Source organism: Galleria mellonella, unplaced genomic scaffold, assembly GCF_026898425.1.
Source record: "Galleria mellonella isolate WM207_F2 unplaced genomic scaffold, CSIRO_AGI_GalMel_v1 utg173, whole genome shotgun sequence".
NCBI classification, from domain to species: domain Eukaryota; kingdom Metazoa; phylum Arthropoda; class Insecta; order Lepidoptera; family Pyralidae; genus Galleria; species Galleria mellonella.
Genome location: NW_026442016.1, coordinates 1,644,129 through 1,660,491, shown reverse-complemented (window position 1 = coordinate 1,660,491; position 16,363 = coordinate 1,644,129). Strand labels below are relative to the sequence as shown.

The 16,363-nt window shown below is 29.8% G+C and overlaps 3 protein-coding genes across 5 annotated transcripts; 1 reads left to right on the top strand and 2 right to left on the bottom strand.

Annotated features, from left to right (window-relative positions):
• Positions 1-442: 442 nt before the first annotated feature.
• LOC113515345 (UPF0415 protein C7orf25 homolog) lies at positions 443-5,909 on the bottom strand. 3 transcript variants are annotated; one of them, XM_031910228.2, is made up of 9 exons: positions 5,716-5,909; positions 5,424-5,603; positions 4,457-4,640; positions 3,848-3,984; positions 3,215-3,384; positions 2,361-2,572; positions 2,053-2,187; positions 1,831-1,973; positions 443-692 (listed from the first exon to the last, which is right to left on the bottom strand). In XM_031910228.2, the coding sequence occupies exons 2-9, from the start codon at positions 5,574-5,576 to the stop codon at positions 612-614; spliced, it is 1,215 nt and encodes a 404-aa protein (XP_031766088.2). In that variant the 5' UTR covers positions 5,577-5,603; positions 5,716-5,909; the 3' UTR covers positions 443-611. The 3 variants fall into 3 exon arrangements, with proteins under 3 accessions (XP_031766088.2, XP_026755311.2, XP_031766076.2); XM_026899510.3 differs by having other exon boundaries at positions 5,703-5,908; XM_031910216.2 differs by having other exon boundaries at positions 5,424-5,907.
• A 675-nt stretch (positions 5,910-6,584) lies between these two features.
• LOC113515346 (proliferation-associated protein 2G4) lies at positions 6,585-12,473 on the top strand. The gene is made up of 8 exons (XM_026899511.2): positions 6,585-6,741; positions 6,927-7,161; positions 7,712-7,865; positions 8,625-8,846; positions 9,225-9,317; positions 9,716-9,829; positions 10,304-10,450; positions 11,398-12,473. Exons 1-8 carry the CDS (start codon positions 6,657-6,659, stop codon positions 11,485-11,487), a joined length of 1,140 nt encoding a protein of 379 aa, XP_026755312.1. The 5' UTR covers positions 6,585-6,656; the 3' UTR covers positions 11,488-12,473.
• Positions 12,474-13,742: 1,269 nt separating this feature from the next.
• On the bottom strand, positions 13,743-14,734 carry LOC113515572 (MICOS complex subunit MIC13 homolog QIL1). Its single transcript, XM_026899832.3, has 3 exons — positions 14,560-14,734; positions 14,320-14,476; positions 13,743-14,007 (listed from the first exon to the last, which is right to left on the bottom strand). Exons 1-3 carry the CDS (start codon positions 14,565-14,567, stop codon positions 13,810-13,812), a joined length of 363 nt encoding a protein of 120 aa, XP_026755633.2. The 5' UTR covers positions 14,568-14,734; the 3' UTR covers positions 13,743-13,809.
• Positions 14,735-16,363: the final 1,629 nt, after the last annotated feature.

Below are 16,363 nucleotides of genomic sequence, written 5' to 3'. Positions count from 1 at the left end.
GTGCCAATATTTGACTTAGACATTCACAGTCATAACTTTTGTTAATCCATACACGGTCAATGGCAATTGAAACTTGCATGTAACACGTATGTACCTATTGCTACAGTAATAGTCTTGTTCGATTTAGGCTATTTTATAGTCCAAAGAGCTGCTTCATCTACCTATTTTATTAACTAACAGCAGTTTTGTGAACAAACAGTAAATCGTATTCAATGGATTTAATATACGTTTCCACAGATTAAAAATACATTTAAAAATAAATAAATATAGAAGTTTTAGAAAAGGCTCGATTTTCTTATGTAAATATTTAATTTCTACAGATTGTATTATACTAATCTTCTTTAATACGATATATTGGAACCTCAAAACGCTATAACATAAAAAAAAAAATAAGATACAAACCAAATTAAACATTAAAAGGAATTAATTGAAATGTACCAAATAGTATACTTTATACTGTATATTTTAAATGTATAATGATCACAGAGTTAGTTAAAATTATTTATATTTAAATAATCTATCAACAGCCAAATTATTCCATACATTCAGGTCCGGTCGGTATGTCAATTATAAAAAAATCACAATACATAAGTAGCATTTCTCCAGTGGGGTCATAATATCCTTGTGGCAGTGGCTTCTTTACCTTCTGTAAGTGCTCTAGACTCATGAATATATGCAGCATATGTTACACCCTACAAAGAAAAAATAATTCTTAATCTATTTAATTTACATTCTTGATGAATTAGAATAGCAAACAATTTAACATTCAATGTGATAAAAACGCAAAACCACGCTTTGGAATCAACGTCCAGCAATATTTTCGAATCAATTTATTATAATAATTATGTATTTATTTAGACTTTTGCACACATTAAAATATGTCTACAGGGCTATGTTCGCCCTGATGACATTCTCTACCAGTTGAAATATTCAAGAAGAGCATATCCCTTTTTAAAAGGCCAGCAGCATATTTGCAATATCTTCAATGTTGTAGATACTCATGAATGTCGGTAATCATTCACCATAAGTTCACCCCCTGTATTATAAAAAAAAAAAAACTCTCACTCTCAGATATGGACATCATAGACTATGATGCTTCTTGTCACCTTGCATTGACGATACCTAAGGGCTAGTCTGTAAGTACCTATTAATTTATAGGCATTCTAAAAAAATAACAAATAATGGACTATGTATATTTTTATTTGTGAAGATGGCCTTAATTTATCAAAATTAATTAACTTGGAATATTTTAGTGATAATACACTAATAAACACAATAATTTCTGTCCCCATAGATATTTAAAAAAAAATCTTTCTCAGTGATTTTATAATATTATTTTAAGATGGAAAGAACTTGTTAACAATCTGTTTTTTATATGCAACTTAGAATGGCAAACAAGCTGACGGCCCACCTGATGAAAAATAGTAACCGTCGCCTAGACATGAGCAGTACCATGGACATAACAGAGTATACTGTTTCGCCCATGATACCCCCCATGCATTGCCATTCCTGAGGACTTCGGTGTTATTCCTCTGTGCCCTGTAAATTCACTACCATGTCCTACCCTTCAAACTGAAACACAGCCATGCCATGAAGCCACTAGTCTCTTCATGGCCTCATTACTTGCAATATATTGCATCAGGTTGACCTCTACTCAGTCCTCCCTGGAAACAGTCCCACTTAATTCCACATAAATTCACATCTTACTGATCTGATATCATTCTCCTCTATCATACCTCAATGATAAACAAATAATGCTAGCGTAAATAAATAGTGCAGGTGGATTACCATTCCATTATCACTCATTTAAAAATAATATTTAAATATTACCTGCTGCCATGCTGCTCTCACAAAACCTTCATTTGCAGATACTGTAAGAGCCTTACTTCTGTGTCCAAAATTGAATACCGTCTTTGATCTTAAACGAACATGACCCCTTACTTTTAAATTCTTTCTTGGATAATCATCTTCACCTGTAAATATACAATAATAAAATTAGTCCTTAATTACCCTTCTATTTACAATTAAAAATATTAGATTTCAGATACTCACCGCCAAAATCATCTGGAAATACTTTAACAACATCCTTTAACTGTGCTGTCCTTTTCTTTTCCATTGGTCCACCCAAAGTATTAACAATCTTTTCAAAATCATCCCAAGCTGTAGTGCAACAAATCAACACCTTTCCTGCATAATAAAAACGGGTTAAAACTATTGATATATGATTTATAAAAACTTTATTTTTCTTAATTCTAATACCACATGCCAAACTATTAAAAAAAGTTGTTTTGATATCAAATAATAGTATTATGCGGTTTAAAACTAAAACAAATATTAAATTAAATACAAATAAAAGTCACCTTGAAATAACTTGTCTAAAACAGGTTTCACAGGTCTCTCTGCCTCCCATGCAGCTTGCTGTGTTAAAACATCCTGTTTGAATACATATTTACAGTGACCATTTGTCATATTACTAACATACGCCATCATGGCAGTGACATCAAGGTTCAATGTAGTTAACTCAGGGTGTTCTTCTATGCATTGTGATACGTCTTGTAAGATAGTTTCTTGTCTGATTATGATAAATCATGTAAACAAAGTAAAGTGTAATAAGTATATAAACAGTTATGATTGTATCAAACTAGATTAAATTATTAAGTTTAACTGATTGAATTTACATATAAAAAATGAGTATGAATACTGAAACCACTCTACAACTCATTAAATAAATTTAATATTCTGCCTACAATAGGATAGCGTCATAAAATAATATAAAATCTTAAAACATTCTATATCAATGTACATTTATTAGGTATATGGGTATAACATTTTATTTCAAATTTAAAATAAAAAAATGGTACTTTTTTTTTTTTAATGGATGATAATGGAATGGTAGCCCCAACCGCGCTATCGGTATACACCGGCGGGGCACCAGTGAAGGATGATAGGTGAAATATGTCAGGATGAAGTAGATCAGTTAGCCCATCGTTATGAATTCAACAAGAATTGTTCACGATGGTTTCCAGGGGGAACCACGTGGAGGTCGACCTAATAAGGCATATTGCTAGCAATGGGGCTGTCAAACTCCATTGCTAACAATCCCTTTCCCCCCAAAAAAAAATGGTTTTTGACAATCCCGATACCATCACAAAAACACAAATATTTCTGATAGGGAATTTCCAGTTTGAAATATAAATATATATGTCATATTCACCTATTACACTCAATTTCTTCATCACTACACTCAGAATCCCATGAATCATCACAGTCTTCGCCAATAATTGGCCTCGAATCAGGCAGGACATTACCTTTGACTATAACACCTACTGCTTTTAGCTTATTTGCCAGATTTTCTTCTATGCCACTCATAAATTCAAACACCACCTGTAATTTTTATTTTTTATATAATATTTCATCAAATTGAATGCATTATATGTATACATAATTTAAAATTCTATACAGCATTTAGACAAAATAACATATAATCTGTGATGTTACAAATGTCACAATATTGAAGTATGTTAACTGGAACTTCTTTATATTTTGTGATAGAAAATATTTATAGCCAATGTCAGGATTCATGTTTTGCATGAAATAAAACTTAGACAGCGAGTCCTTAGGTGGTGTCTCACATCGTCCATACCTTAGGTCACCTATGACTATGACTATTAACAATACATATAGATGAAAACCCTGGCTTTGCAAGCTAAGCAATAGACCACGGGCTATTAAGTTATCACTGACATTTATAGTGTTTATGGAACAGTTTTTTTTTTTAATAAATAAATACCAAAAAAGATCTTAGTTCAAATATGTTGTATCATTCATTAAAAAAACTAATACACACCTTAGGCGCTTGATACATACATGGATAAAGTTTGGCACACTCCAAATAATCATTGGCCTGATCTAGGATAGACCTTGCTCCATATGATGCATTACCTGTACTTAATGCTGTTAGAGATTTAGGATTTCGTGCTATTACTGAAATGAAATAAATTATATTAATTAATTTATTTAATTAAGAAGAATTACATAACAACCAATAAAGTATAAGAATATAAATTTCCATTACAGTGAGATAAGTCAATAGAACATACAATAACAGAAATTAAAAAGTTATTTCTCTAGTTAGACTAGTTTTATCTCACAACTCCACCTGCATAAATCAGCACATGAAGTACCCTATGTGTTAAAATAGAATATTCCCTACCTGTGTACCAAATTTGATTCAAATCCATTCAATAGTTTACGCATGAAAGAGTAACAAACATCCATTTATCATTACAAACATTTGCATTTAAATACTTTATAATTTACACTATTTAGTTAGTTATTTGAATATTTTCACTTTTAATAGATATTTTTGCAGCCTCACACTTTGCCTTGTTATTGAGTAATTGTACATTATATATGATAATGATAATTTAGTTTGGTCCTTTTCAAAGATCTTTACCTTTAGTCCATGTTTTGCCCTGTTCACTGATGATGTCAATAACCAATTTACTATTGTCATCTATGTGGAATATTTTGCATACAGCCACCACTCCCGGTCTCATAGCACACTCTACCATAGCACCCAAATGTCGGAGATTTGAACATGATAGTTGTTCAGTTTTTACTTTCTTTGATTTTTGCAACTAAAAAAAGCACAATCAAATTTTAAGGTAAATCAAAATAATGATGATAATATGTAAGACACTGACTTTATTTTTATAATGTCAGTAAAATTTTAAATGTGTTGGATAGATATCAGGGGAAAGGATGTTGTTTATATATTATACTATTTAATTATATATATATTCAATATATGATAGTCATGTAGTGAATGTAGTGGTTATATGTTTCATTTTTAATAATTTTTAGGTGTTTTAAGCTATGCCTCCAAATGTTTTCTGGTTTCTCATAACCCTGGGCACTCAACTCATGAAAAATAAACATGATTTTTTTTTTTTTGCTACCACATAAGAGACAACAAGAAAATTAATGTGTACATAAAATCATCCACCCGCATCTCTAACATTTACAATGGTACAATAGACAATGGTGTAATGAGGAAAACTTATTTTCCATGATTCTTGTAAAAATGAGTCTTTAATGAAGCTACTGTGTTAGCACTATGTCTTATTACTGAGCACAACATCAATATTAATAAGTTTTTCTTTCAATAAAAATGTAACTTTGTAAATCAAAATAGTAGTTATATTTTTATTTACAAATTAATTTATGAATGCTAAAGGAGAAATTGTAAAAAAATAGAACAAGTGGTTTTATTGGCAAAACCCACAATAATGTTAGCTTTCAGTACCTAAATTATCATAAACTATGGAAAAATATTAGCTACTAGAATTAAAAGTAGTGACAAATAATGATGGATAACCCAAAAACAGAATAATTCCTTAGTCATTGAAAATATAAGTCACCTTTTTTAAAAACTCAATTTCTTGGCGGATTTTTCTTTGTAGTTTCATAACGCCATCTAAATGTTGCACTGACTGCAGTTGTGTTATTAAATTCTCACCAAATTTTATTTTTTCATCTAGCATAGCCAAAAGATCTTCAAATGCCATTTCCATTGTTGCAGGTATTCTATTCACTTATTTCTAAACATAAAAAATAATAATAATAACGATTTCACAAATTAAATAAAACAATTTAATAGATAATATTGTGTTCTGCAGGAAAGTGAGAAAATTTCTTACAATAATTATCTACCTATTATGAGGAAATATCAAATTCAAAAAAAAAGCACAATAGATTGAGGGATACAAAAAATTCAAGACCAAATCCAAGTCACTAAGGACAAAAAAACAATTGTATGAATCTATGCAACCGATTCATTAAATTTTAAAATTTTTCACTATGAAGTAGATTTTTATTACACCTATTGAGTTCAATAATTTTAATAAGAGGTAAATTATAAATAGTAACATAACATTGTAAGTATTCTGTGTATTTCTTTTTGTTTTTTTTTTTTTATGGAACTTAGAATGGCAATCAAGCTGACGGTATAACAGAGTATATTGTTTCACCCATGATACCCCCCATGCGTTGCCATTCCTGAGGACTCAGGTGTTATTCCTCTATACCCAATAAATTCACGCCATATTCCACCCTTCAAACCGAAATACAGCCATGCAAACACAGCTGCTTCACAGTTGAAACACAAATGGGACAGAGGTACCCAAGCAATCGACTTTTGTACAAAATCTCACTCTGGTAATGTAAGGTAATGTTTCGATGCTTCTAAGTATTCATAAAAAATTCTATTCCAACAATATAAGGACAGTGTCGTCTTCAAAATAGAAAAATTTACACCCAGAAGTAGCAGTTTCTCATATGTGACTAGTCAGTTCTAAGCTAAGGTCCTAATCCGAAATTTTTGGGTCAGTCAGCCATCTGACATAATTCACCAATGTCGCCAATATTTGAATTAAATCTAACTGAATGTTACAATTGATCCCAATTTTTTGGATTATATTTTAGGATCAATTGTAACAAAATAATATATATTGAACTTGGATAGTGTATACAGTCTATTAAACGGATTTTCCGGATTTGCCCGCCATTTTTAGTGATTTGTCGTCTTGATCACGTGACTGACATTTGATCAACCAATCCCCGCGCAGTAACTAACCAAACCATAATTTTAAGAAATGGCTGACGATAAAGAAGTCGAAAAAACGATCGCAGAAGACTTGGTTGTGACCAAGTACAAGCTTGCAGGACAAATTGTCAATCGTAAGTTCATCTCCAAATGTTGTTTTGTGATTATAAACATCGAGGTTCTCTCATCAATAATATGTTGGCGAACGCTCCTAGATTTGGACGCGTGTCATCGCCATGCGGTTTCTACAGATTTATATGATGAACGAACCTATTGGTTTGATTGTTATCACATTTACTAAATATGATTTAATTTATAGGTGTCCTGGAACAAGTTATTGCAAAATGTGTCCCAGATGCATCTGCACGGGAGATTTGCGAGTACGGTGACAAGCTTATTTTGGAGGAAACCTCTAAGGTTTTCAAGAAAGAGAAAGACTCCAAGAAGGGTATCGCGTTTTCGACATGTGTATCAGTTAACAACTGCATATGCCATTTCTCTCCCATTCCTAGTGAAACTGACTATGTTCTAAAACAAGGTGATCTGGCCAAAATGTGAGTATACTTAGTGGATTCCATTCTGAGGCACCTTCCCTATCTGTAAGATTAAAATTTAAGTTTTATTGTATAATAATATTTATGAGGTATATTCATTATCTTGTAGACTTATATAAACAAAATTTATACCTAATTGATAAAACTTGTATAACACTACTTATTAACCTCTTGGTAATTGTAACATACTGTCACTAAACTATTAAATATATTTTTCTATATTTCTATTAAGAATAGTCTTTTAGAATTGAATAAATACAAAAACATTTTTGTGTATTCTGTAATAAATTCCTTTTTTGTAATGTACCTATATTGTAATAAGTCTAAACATTATTTATAATAAACTTACCATAAGAAACCACACAATGAAAACCTAATTTAAATTTGAATGTATTGTTTTTGCTTTATAATTAATATTTTATCCTATTGAATATATATGTATATATGAATTTTATTAATAAAAGAGTGATATCATGAAAAAGTTCATCATTCAAATGTCATGTTATTCTCTATTAACAGAGATATCTATTTGCTTTTTTGTTTGTTAAAGCGACCTTGGTGCACATATTGATGGGTTCATTGCGGTTGTTGCGCACACTGTTGCTGTAGGAGGAGGTGAGGTGACAGGACGAGCAGCTGATGTCCTCTTGGCTGCGCATCTGGCTAGTGAAGCAGCCTTGAGGTTGCTTCGACCTGGCAATGAGGTATTACTGTATAATTTTCTTTTTCCTTTAATATTTCCTATTGGTTTCATGCTTTAAAGAAATTTTTGTGTGTAAAAATAATGTGCAGATGAAAGTATTTATTATGTATTAACTATAGATTACTCCCCACAAAATAGTGTAAAATATCTTAAATATATTTATCAGGATGTCCTCTAATGGCTGGATATTCTAATTTACAATAAACTTAGTGTTTTGAAAGAGCAATTCAAATATTTAGTTAATATGTAATTTTGTGACATCTGTAAACATGTTTAAAAGCTTTTATATTAATAATGTTATTAGATATAATAGTTGTAACCTAAGTTTTTGCTCATGTTGAAGTAAAATATATCCATTCAAATTCAAAATATCTTTAATCATGTAGCTCTATTCCAGACTCTTATGATATGTCAAATCTACCATCAGTTTGGAATGATTTTGAGATGAGAAGAACTGACAAAAAACTCAGCTTGTATTCTTTTCTTGCATTCAGCAATTTATTTTTGATTGAGTAATTATCTAGACATCTTTACAACCTTACACATATTATTAGTGAATATATCTATGATTTAGAAACTTCAAAAGGTACTTGGTTTAAAAACAAGTTTCAGCTAAGAGAAAGTTACTAGTTTTTACAGGAATGAAAGATACAAGTTCCATACCATCAAAGCTATATAGAATAGTATTTAGGCTCGAATTATAATCAGAATGCATATTTCATGTAATTATCCTTATTAATTGTGGTTTGTCCTTTTCTAGAACTATGCCATCACTGATGTTGTGCAAAAAATTAGTGCTGAATATGGTTGTAAACCTGTTGAAGGCATGCTTTCACACCAACTGAAGCAGTTCCGTATTGATGGTGAAAAGAGCATAATACAGAATCCATCAGAGGCACAACGCAAAGAACATGAGAAAGCTACATTAGAGACCTATGAAGTGTATGCAATGGATGTGCTTATTTCCACTGGAGAGGGTGTGGTAAGCAGATCTTTTATTTCTAAAAATAGATTTAGATCGTCTAAAATTAGTCTAAGTTGGCTTTGAGGATGCTACAAATTTCAGTTTACACAGTGAATAAAATATGACAGTGAAAAGTGAGTTAATATAGAAGAGTGTTTATTATATATTCTGTAAATTTGTAGTGCAACTTTTAACCCTGAATTCTTTCCAGATTAGTTTTATTATAACTTTTCTGGCAGTACTCAGGGAACAGAATTCAAGTAAAAACTTTAGACTAATATGTTAATTTTACATTTTGGTTGAATTTAATTACTGACATACATTTTTCTGTATATTGTAGCAATAAATTATTATTTGTTCAAATTGATAAATCACTGTCAAACTTATCCTTTTTAGGGGCGTGAAATGGACACAAGGTGTACAATATATAAAAAAACTGATGAAATTTATCAGTTGAAACTCAAAGCATCTAGAATGTTCTACAGTGAGGTTTGTTGTTATTTTGTATTATTAGTATGATTTAAAAAGAATGGATTATTAATATATCTACCCAGATTGTTGTAATATAATACCTCAGTATTGCATTATTAAGCAGTGCTGTTTTATAGTCTGGGAATAATATTGTGATGTGTTTGACCCGCCATACACATATTGTATGTGTGGTATAGGTCATTACTACATTTAATACAAGTATAACATAATTGTTTAATGATTACTGATATATTGTTATCAATTCAGTATATAATATTTATATAGTACAGAAATATTAATACTGCTTTGTCTGTTTTTAATCTATTACTACATAATACAATGTTTTAAAGCCCAAATAGGAAGAATAGTTTCCATCTCCAAATGGATTCATATATAATAATTTTCATATGTTTTAGGTTCGCAACAAGCATGGTTCAATGCCATTCAATTTGCGCAGTTTTGACAAGGAGACAAGTGCAAGGCTAGGCGTTGTTGAATGTGTCAACCACAAACTTATTGAACCCTTCCAGGTATGGCGTGTTTAGTACTACTTACACTTTTACAATGCAGATATATTGATATTAACAATAGGATGTTGTTAGCATATCTAATAAGAATAACAATCATAATCAGTTAATTATGGGTTTTTATTATTTTTGTTTTATAATTTCCAGTCATGTTAGAAAGTTATTTTGCTATTTTTGTATGTGGTATTATAAGTTTGAAAAACATTTGAAAAAAGTAAATAGTAATTTTAAATACATTTGTACATATTTGTCACGCCCGTCTCCCATTAGGCTAGGCAAAAACAATGGAATGCCAAATGATTAAAAAGTTACTTCCATGGCCTACCATAATGACAAAATTAACAATGATATGACTGGATGTGGTACTATTATCTTTTCAATAACCTCCCAAATATAGTTTATTTTTCTTTATACATATTACTTTATAGTATTAAAAAAAATGTACTTAGTACTAATGTATATATTTTTTTATTCCAGGTCCTCTATGAACGCCCTGGAGAGCTTGTGGCGCAATTCAAATTTACAGTGCTGCTCTTGCCTAGTGGCACTCATCGTATCACAGGCTTACCCTTTGACAAGAGCCAGTGTAAAACCGAACGCAGCATAAAGGACCCTGAACTAAATGTATGTTTTTTTTTTTTATATATTCCATCCCTGTTTAATTTCATAACGCTCTACATATGGAGTGTTTTGGACAAGCGCAGGGTACATCATAAGTGATTTTTTTGAGCCAATTTGTTTATTTTTACACTTTGGTTTGAATGATCACGACATCTGTGATAAAATATTAACTTTAAGATTTTGCGTTGTATGGTTTATAAGAGGCGGGAATTAATGCGATAATGCTTTAGGTAAACTATGATAATAATAATAAACTGTAATAAAAATACTTGTAGAGCTTACGATTACAAATTGCGGTACAGTTGCAAATGAAAAAGGTGTGACTTTATTATGTTTTGTATATAATGTTTTATCTTTTATGTATATATATTTATAACAGTAAAAACATCTGTTCACTTTAAATACAAAAAAGACTACTTTTTAATTAATATAGACATAAAAAAAACCTTGCTTTGTTAACATATTTTCCTTATATCAGCCATTAATCGAACATAGCCTCCCCTGTAAGAGGGACTATTTTATCTGTGTATAATATCTTTGCTTCCTCAATATCAATATTTTCACTAGCTTTTACCTGCTACATCGTACATATGGATTCCACAAGTAGAAAAACCAATTATATAAATAGACTAAACTAACTTCTAAATAATATATCAAGATAAAACATATACTACATATATTAACTACTAACTATATATTAAGTTACATCTTTAGAAACAACTTTGAAAACCATATCCAATTTGGTGTAGTAGTTTTTGCATGAAGCCGGAATAAATACAGGTAGATAAAATTTGTAAAAATTATATTTTTAGCATCTATTAGACTTCTTACATTTTTATTAAATTAGTATGTTTATACATCCATGTTCATTGTCTCCTTAGAATGAAATATAGAAATACTAAATGAGTGTTAATTGGGTTGATATTAAAAAATATTTAAAAAATTTTCAGTCTCTCCTCAACTCTTCTGCAAAGTCAAACAAGAAGAAGAAAAAGAAAACTGGTGCTGAGGAACCAATGGAAGTTGAAACTGTTGCCTAGCAACTAGAATTTCCACTTAAACTGGGACAAAATAAATGAAAATTTACAGCTTTTCTCAGCCTCTCTTCACATGGACAAATATTTGAATTATGCAATATTAACTACTAATTTTGACAAAACTGAAAATATTTTGACAGCACAGCAACATTTTTGTACAGTAAATAAAATGTTTTAGTAATTTTGTGTACAGTAATGCCATCTTTCAAAAATGCAAATGGCAAATTCTTGACAAGTTATCTGCATGTGCTTATTATAAAATTTTATTTTCATTTCATGTAAAATTTTTTTCCGAGCCTTTGACATTGTAGTGTTTTGTAATAGTATTAGGAGAGTTATGATATATTTAAGAGTTTATATTTCAAAAAATCATTACAGCATTCCTTTTTAATGTAGATTCCAATAATGTGTAAAATCCTTAATGAATCAGACTCGTTTTCCAAGCATTTCCCTAGTGGCGTTAATATATTTAAAGATTGTGATTGATGTGCACAAAATTTGTTCCCCGTGTAATATACGATCTCGATGTGGTGACTACTTCTGTATTGCACTCTTGGAGTTTTTGAGAAACCTGAAAAAGCCAACTTTGTAGATATAATTGATAATCTTTACACTGATTAATTTTTTATTGATTCTACTATATTTTTGTAGGATTAAATTGTAGAGAATGTGAATGATAGGCTAAACTTTCAGGTTACTCACTAACAATGTTATTGCTTAATTATATACATATATTCAACTGCATAAATAATACATGGTTTTCTATTTTATATTAAAACAAAATTTCATAATATTGACAACTGTATTACAAAAATAACAGTAGAAAATCTGTGCAAGTAAATAAATTCCATAGCTTTGTTATATTAATTATACATTTTTAGTATTGTTTGTACAGATGATTGTATGTATGTACTAGGAAAAGGTGTAAAGATATGACACTGTGAGACTTTAAAAAATAAACTGTGCCACAATTGTGGTTTTTGTAATAACATCTTTTATTTATAAACATTACATATTTTTGTTTCAAAAACGTAATTCAATTGTTTTAATTACTTATTTCTCGTGGTTTTGCCAGCATATATCACTATATGAAATCTCATATCAGTATTTGAATCCTAACAGATAGGGTTATGTTTTCCTATAACCTAGAACGAATCGGCAACCAAAGTTCATTTAAATATAATAAGTATTATTTTCATGCTTCAACTGCTTTTTAGAAACTTAAAAAAATGTTATAAAACAAATAATAAATTGTATATACCTAAATAATAATGGTCATGTTGATTTTAGTCATCATGCTTGAAGACTAACCCCGTAGAGGTTTGTATTTTTTTTAATGTATGATGTATTTGTAATCCCGCCTACCCGGCGGAGCACCAGTGAGCAAATCGGTTGCAGTACCGACCTTAGAGGGGGAGGGTCTTGTTGAGTGGCGCAATATAATCGGGAGGGGGGGGATTGATAATAATAGGATTGGCAAAACCCTATTACTAAAAATATACCTTTATCAAGTCGAATTCCTCGCAGTTTCCTTGTATTCGTAATGCCATTGGATTTTTTTTTTCTAAGAGCAGCTCAATGAAAGGTTGTAATAAAATAATCAACCTTGTTTTTTGCCAATCCAAATAGAAGATAGACATGATCTTTATGAATATTTTGTCCTATTTATTCGATAAGAACTGGAACAACTGGATTATTGGAAATAAACATTTTAATAATTGTATAAAAATCCCATGTTATGAATTTTCTTCACAGTATGTTGTTTCAAACTGATGAATATAATTTATAAGAGGATAGTTTTTGTCATGATAAGTAACAACCCCAATCTGGTAAAAAGGGAATTAATGTTTGTCTCTAAGCAAGTCATGTATTATTTATAGTCTGATAATATATATATAAAATATAGATAATTAAAAAAAATATGAGGTTATAAATATGATAATATTAGGGTACTAAAACCATGAAATAAGAAGTAATTAATTTATCCATTATTCCACACTGTCGTTAAAATCCTTACACCTACATATTATATGGGAATTAATTAGTTTGTTACCTGCATTAACCAAGAATGATAAAATTTAGTGTATAAAAAGCATGAAGGAAATAGGGTACTTTTATTCCAGTCAATTAATTACACCTTAGTCAAATGAACAAAGTCACAGTTAAAAAGTGGTATTTTAATAAATATAAAATTAATAAACATACCTACCTAGTTAAATGCATTAATTAACAGCTGATGTTAAAACAAAAGTCATATATAGTTTTTAAAATTTTAATAAATAATTACAGTAATCACTATAAATAACCCTTGTTTTATAAATGACCTCATTTTCTTTTTTGTTCACTAGAACTTGTAGTAGGCTCTGCTGTGAGTGATGAAGATATCAAATTATATGTTTTAGTAGCTGCATTGCTTGTATGTGTTGGGAGATCCACCAGAAATTGGAATGTCGTTTTCACTCCACAGTTCCAATAGTACTTGAATAAATATGATATTCTATCATTTGAAGGTAACGGAGGCAACTGTAAAAGTAAAATATATATTCAGAATACTATTAGTCAATCAGATCTTACATACACATATACTTCATTTTTCATTTAATACTTCTTTAAACTTGCTTAGAATTATTTTGTCGCTAATTACCAGCTTATGCATGGATATTTGTTATTAATTCCAGTCAATTTTATAAAAGGAAATTAATATCAACAAGCATGCTGATTGATACAAGAATCTATCTAAATAGGTATATAGAAAAAATATATATAAAGTCCATGAACATTTTAGGGTTATATGCATAAAATAATATGTAATTAGACATGTTTTGAGACATTTACCTCATATGGAATTTGCTTTTTCAATTCACCTACATATGGCGAGACGCCCTTTTCAAGATCTTCATACAATGCGGACGTCGTGGAACTGTCCTTCCATACGCCTTTATCGACTGTGTAATAAACAGCGGAGCCCAATACAGCAGTCTTTATACCAAACCTCAAAACATAAGAATTATCTATATAGATGATAACACTGCAATGCAGTAAAGGTAGTGGTAGATAATTAAAACTTTTACTTACTTCAACATTATTGCAGTTTAATAAACATTAAAGCCACTTCTAATTTTAGTATTATTTCTGTTTATTTTATATACAGATATAAGACATTTATCGTTGAATTATATAATTTTGGGATTTTCGAATCGAAACACAGATTATATAGACAATTGAGACAAGACACTGACAAATGTAAAGTTATGTTAAAAAAAAGAGTAATTACTGATATTATTCTCTATCTATCACAGGACAGTCATAGATTTAATATAACTTACTACATAATCTAAGTGTCAACTATAGTGATTACCATTAACCGGGTGAATAGGTACAAAATCGACCTTCACACTTCAATTTCTTCATTTTTTTAGAAAAATTGTCATATTTTACGCATTCTAAGTATATCTGTTTGTTTAAACTATATATTAAAAACATAATCCTTTATTAGTAGTTGATTATTTATAGCAAAATATGTTTATCATTATTTATACTGGATCCGGGTTGACCTGGAACAGAAGCGAGATGAGTAGAGAAAAAGGCATAGAGTTGTCAAATACATATACATAATTATTAAATAAATTTTATTTAATAATAAACTAAAAAAAAATTTAGACATTTTTATTTTCTTTAAGTGGATTTCATTTATTAGACAGAAATTATGTAGGAATGTTGACTACTTGAGTATCTCTGTTCTATTCGTGACTCTACTGTGATACAGGTATATGTTTGCATGCTTGTGTACTTGTTCGAAGGGCAATATAATAAGATATATAAGGTTAACCTTATATACCTACATATCTGTCGTATCTATAAACTCCATAATACCATCATTAATACTGAGGTTAAAATATTTTTCTTTTATACAGAATATGCACAATAAAAAAAAATAGTAATGACACCTTTACAAATACAAATGACACATTCATAAGTCTGAAAGCACAAAAAATTTTGAAGTACGACGTCCTGTATAGAAAATAATATTTCTGCCATTCTATGAAACTTTATATTCTTTTGTTGTGAAGGAACAATAAAGATTTTTCTATTATTCTACTATCAGGTGAAACAGTTGACAGTCATATATGAAATCAATATTTATTTTCTTTATAACAAATCCCATTGCTGGTTTTGTCCCTATTTATGCCCCGATTTATATTACCCCATTTTGCAGTACTTGCTCTGTGGTGTCAATCTAAAAGTAACAACTCGTAAATACAAGTCACTTAAAGCGTTTATAAAAGACGTATATTATAAGTGTTTATAAAAGACCTACGTAAAGTACAAACATCGGTAGGTATAAAGTTATTTACACAAATTTCATGAAATCATCAAAGAAAAAAGTTAGTATGAAATGAAATTAATGAAATTAATGTAAAATTTGAAAATTTTACATTATAAAAAAACTATTTTTTATCCCCGCATGGAATGTTGGGATACGCTGGTAAGAATCAAGAAGAGGATGGGAGGGCGATCCGCTGAATCCATTACTAACAATTCTCCCCTTAGTAGCTAGATACTGACAGAGTGACAGAGATAATGATTTTAATGTTATACTAGTAATTTTATATCTACCGATGTTTGTACTTTACGTAGGTCTTTTATAAACACTTATAATATACGTCTTTTATAAACGCTTTAAGTGTAAATGGGAAATATATGTTTTTTCCCATGTATTTATGATTGTGACATTACACTGTCTAATTTTTAATGTATACCATAACACTGACATATGTTTATTTTCCTATATCGTATTTGCATTACAAATCCACTTTGCCATATATAAGTATATAGTAAGGAAGTAAGGTTATTTACATTCACACACACACACACACAC

Coding starts and splice junctions, on each gene's coding strand:
- LOC113515345 (XM_031910228.2), bottom strand. CDS start 5,576: ATGGAAATGGCATTTGAAGATCTTTTGGCTATGCTAGATGAAAAAATA. Junction 3,385..3,847: donor GTATGTATCAAGCGCCTAAG/GTGTGTATTAGT, acceptor TAAAAATTACAG/GTGGTGTTTGAATTTATGAG. Junction 1,974..2,052: donor ATTTCCAGATGATTTTGGCG/GTGAGTATCTGA, acceptor GTATATTTACAG/GTGAAGATGATTATCCAAGA.
- LOC113515346 (XM_026899511.2), top strand. CDS start 6,657: ATGGCTGACGATAAAGAAGTCGAAAAAACGATCGCAGAAGACTTGGTT. Junction 8,847..9,224: donor TTTCCACTGGAGAGGGTGTG/GTAAGCAGATCT, acceptor TATCCTTTTTAG/GGGCGTGAAATGGACACAAG. Junction 9,318..9,715: donor CTAGAATGTTCTACAGTGAG/GTTTGTTGTTAT, acceptor CATATGTTTTAG/GTTCGCAACAAGCATGGTTC.
- LOC113515572 (XM_026899832.3), bottom strand. Junction 14,008..14,319: donor AAAAGCAAATTCCATATGAG/GTAAATGTCTCA, acceptor TTACTTTTACAG/TTGCCTCCGTTACCTTCAAA.